The sequence below is a fragment of the Microtus ochrogaster genome, chromosome 19, assembly GCF_000317375.1.
Source record: "Microtus ochrogaster isolate Prairie Vole_2 chromosome 19, MicOch1.0, whole genome shotgun sequence".
NCBI lineage: Eukaryota > Metazoa > Chordata > Mammalia > Rodentia > Cricetidae > Microtus > Microtus ochrogaster.
The window spans coordinates 6127638-6132075 of NC_022021.1; the positions used below are offsets into that span (position 1 = coordinate 6127638).

The 4438-nt window shown below is 41.1% G+C and overlaps 1 protein-coding gene across 2 annotated transcripts in view; it reads right to left on the reverse strand.

Moving 5' to 3' along the window:
• Ap3b1 (adaptor related protein complex 3 subunit beta 1) overlaps positions 1-4438 on the reverse strand; it is a 201626-nt gene that overhangs the window by 142821 nt on the left and 54367 nt on the right. For both annotated transcript variants that reach the window (XM_005356483.2, XM_026783761.1), the window contains exon 6: positions 4093-4159. In XM_005356483.2, the coding sequence (XP_005356540.1) occupies positions 4093-4159 (67 nt within the window). The remainder of the gene's footprint in view (positions 1-4092; positions 4160-4438) is intronic.

The following is a 4438-nucleotide window of genomic DNA, read 5'->3' on the forward strand; positions in this document are numbered from 1 at the left end:
GAAGAAGAAGAAGAAGAAGAAGAAGAAGAAGAAGAAGAAGAAGAAGAAGAAGAAGAAGAAGAAGAAGAAGAAGAAGAAGAAGAAGAAAGTAGTAGCAGCAGCAGCAGCATCAGGCTGAAGATTTAGTCCCCTCAGTAAGATGCTTGCCTTGTACACAGAGGGGCCTGGACTCACTTGCCAAAACTGTCATAAACACCCACCCATGCACAATGGCGCATGACTAATTCCAGGGGTGGGAAGAACAGTCATGTGCAGTGGCACATGTCTGTAATCCCAGGGTGGGAAGGTAAAGACAGGAGGATCCCTTGGGGTACTTGGTGAGCTCAGAACAACAAGAGATCTTGTCTCTAAAACCAAAGTGGGAAAGAAAGCCCAGCTGTTAAAATAATGTCCCAAACCCCAGATAGGTCTCCCTGGGAACAGTGACTACGAAGAAAAAAAAGACACCCCCCCCAATAGTATCAGATAGCAAACTACTATCACTAATAATATAATAAATAATGTAAGAACTAACCATTAAATACTACTAAAGATTTGTATTAAATGGTTTTCCCTTATTTTGAAAATAAATGATCAGGACCAAAAGCGGGCTCTCGAATCTACAAGAAATGATGTCCATTACACTCCTTTGTTGTAATAGGAGCGGCAGGGCTGCGTCCCCGGCCGCCCACATGGTTAGCTCTAGCTTATGCCCCGAAATAATTACACGGAAACTGTATTCTTTTAAACACTGCTTGGCCCATTTCTATCTAGCCTCTTCTAGGCTAACTCTCGCACCTGGACTAGCCCATTTCTAATAATCTGCTGTAGCCCACAAGGTGGCTTACCAGAGAAGATCTTAACCTGCGTCTGTCTGAAGTGGGAGAATCATGGCGACTCACTGACTCAGTTTCTTTCTCCCAGCATTCTGTTTACTCCTCCCACCTATGTTTTAACCTATGAGGGCCAAGCAGTTTCTTTATTGTTTAACCAATGAAATCAACAGATTGATATATGACACTCCCACATCACTCCTTGGAGTCATCTTCTCAGTCAGAATAGTTTTAACACCTTGTGCTGTAGAGACAGGAGGAGATTTTGTATATAATAGCTATTTAAAGTCAAAACAACTTCATGAATTCGAAGCTATAAACCTGACAAAAACATAATGGAACATAAACCAAATTTGATTCTAATACCTAAAACTGTAGCTCAGACCCATGAGAGTCAGATCCAGCCTAGTTATTGTGTAATCCCAGACGTGGGAGAGGGGAGAAAGAGGATCAGAAGTGCAGGACAGGGGGGCTGCAGCAAGTTCAAGCCTAGCCTGATCTACAGAGCAAGTCTGGGGCCAGCCAAGGAACCAAGGACCTTGTTTCAATGAAACAAAAGAGCACAACAAAAGGCTAGGGGGAAGCAACAGATACCCTATCTAGAGAGATGTGTGATCTTATGGAAGTTTCCCACAGCATAGCCTCCAAACCCCTTCCCGGCCTGCCCCGTTTTGTTTTGTTATCCTGATGCAGCTGTCAGAGAACTGACGTGGGCCAAGCTGACCTTGAACCCACAGAGATTCACCTGACTCAAGCTCCCTAGTGTTGGTATTAAAGGCGTGAGCCACTACACCCAGGTACCTTCAAATTTCTTTAAATTTTTCATGGAGCAGAAATAATGGTAAACTACGTGCAAATTCAGGGAACTTCTTCTAAATCTCACAATTCTCCATAGTATTTAGCAAATGTCCTATTGATAAAAGAAAAGTACATTTAAAACTACAATTAAGTTCTCTGAATATTGATAACAGGATTTATATCCGGATCCCTGAAGCAAACAACATGTCTGTCAAACAGCAGACAAAACACATGATTTTTCTCAGTTAACATAATGAGCTTGTCTCTATTTGATCCCTCCTATATATCAACTATGCACAGAAAAATACAATGAAGATTTCTAATACATTCTGTACTGAAGAAGTTTGGATGGCTTAGGAATGGAATCCAATGACTGTATGTATAACTCTGACAGCATAATGATAATATCAAGATAAGCAGTGAAGAAATAAGAGACATGAAGTATTTACTAAAACACGCGTTTAGTGCAAACAAGCAGGAAAGGGAGAAAGAAAAATCACAAGACTGAAAAACAAAAGGCAGCTAAAACTCAATTAACTCAATTAACCTAGCACTAAGTACAAGTAAATAAATTATTCCAATCAGAAGGCAGTTATGGTCAGATTTAATTAAAAGTCAAAAGGCATCTATATATGCTACCCAGACAAGGCAACTAAATAGGAAAATACAATTTAGATGGGCGGTGGTGGCATATGCCTTTATTCCTAGTACTTGGGATGCAGAGGCAGGTGGATCTCGGAGTTGGAGGCCATCCCAGACTACAGATCAAGTTCCAGGATAGCCAGGGCTATACACAGAGAAACCCTGTCTCAAAAAATCAAAAATATATAACTTAAATGTGAAAGTTTGGAAAATGAAAGTGTGAGAACAATCATAAATTAGACTAACTATATAAAACAACAGATATTTGTGATAAAATCAACTTATAAACAATAAGATAAAGCATAAAATATGTATCAACATCAGAGCTCCTGAGTACACAAAGCAAACACTGATAGAACTGAAGAGAAATTCCAATACCCCGCTTTTCAACAGGAACAGCAAGAGTAGGCCTGGCTACTCAGCAAGAATGGCTCAGTGGGAAAAGCCTACCACCAAGATCATGACCACAGGTCTGACCCAGAACCCACATGAGGGAAAGAGGGAACCAGATCTGCAAGTAGTCTTCTGACTGCCACCCACACTCTACAGCAGGTGCACCCACACACATACATACATAAGTACACATACAAGATAAATAAGTACAATTAAAATAATAAAGGAGCCATACTGAATGGCAATATCCCATGTTCTCTAGCATGACATATGATCACTTCCTAAGTAGTTTGAGTTGTGAGCAGTGGGTACATCAGCAGTTTAATGCCTCCGGCCACCCATTCACACCGTATAGGTTACCTCTATTCCTAAGTGCTATGGGACAATGGATATGTACTTTGTAAAGATTTGTCACTTGTATTTTAATAAAATGCTGACTGGCCAGTAGCCAGGCAGGAAGTATAGGTGGGGTGACCAGGCAGGAAGTAGAGGCGGGTAATGAGAACAGGAGAATTCTGGGAAGAGGAAAGACTCAGTCTTCAGTTGTCATCTAGACACAGAGAATGCCTCACTGATAAAGGTACCAAGCCATGTGGCTAACACAGACAAGAATTATGGGTTAATGTAGGATGTAAGAGTTAATAAGAAGCCTGAGCTAATAGGCCAAGCACTTTACGATTAATGTAGACCTCTGTGTGTTTTCTTTGGGACTGAATGGCTGCAGGAAAAGGAGGGACAGAAATCTCAGTCAACACCTAAGTCTTGTTATCTGCCAATGCATACATAAATTGAGCATGGAAAAGGGATACATGTAGATATACACAGTCTCAAAAGACTATGTATTTCAGTTAGAATAATAACTGTTAGAAACAAAGAAAAATTGAGGCTTGTTCAACTATAAAATTTTTTTAGGGAAGAAATATTTGAGAACTGCTTTAATATTTTAGAAAATGTGCAGAAGCTGGGCATCCTAGAGCATGTCTGTAACCTCAGTGCCGAGAAGGTGTGGTCAAACTGCAATGAAGTAGAGGCCAATCTGGTAGACACAGTAAGTTCTAGGTTGGCCTGGCCCATGTATGAGACCCTCTCTTAAAAATCAGCAGCCAACAAACTAATAGCAAGAACAAAAGAAAAAAGAACATTTGTAATACCAAAACGTCCTCTCTCTGCTGTTCAATAGGTCTTTAGTACTTGGTTTGTTTGGGGTTGGGGTTTTTGTTGTTGTTGAGACAGGATCTCACACTTTGGTCCTAGGTAACTTAGAACTCACTATGTACAGCAGGCTGGCTTCAAACTCACAAAGATCGCCTGCCTCTCTCTCTGTCCCAACTGTTTGAATTAAAGGGGTGTGCTAATATGCTCAACTCTAATACTGTAGACGTGAACATCTACCACAAATCATAGTAAAATAAAACACAATTCAGCGACGTCAAAAGATAATACTCACAGTGCTCTTGTCTTTCAGAAGCTTCTCGATGACTTCAATTAACATTTCCTTCTGCTCTGGATCAAGACTAAAATGTCAAAAGAAATAAATAAATAAGTCACGTGCATTTATTCTAACATTCCATGACACTTATCACTTCAAGATTGCTGAGGCTGGCCGGGGGTGGGAGTGCACACCTTTAATCCCTGCACACAAGAGACAGAGGCAGGTGGATCTCTGAGTTTGAGGCCAGCCTCATCTATAGAATGAGTTCCAGCCGGGTGATGGTGGCGCACGCCTTTAATCCCAGCACTCGGGAGGCAGAGGCAGGCGGATCTCTGTGAGTTCGAGACCAGCCTGGTCTACA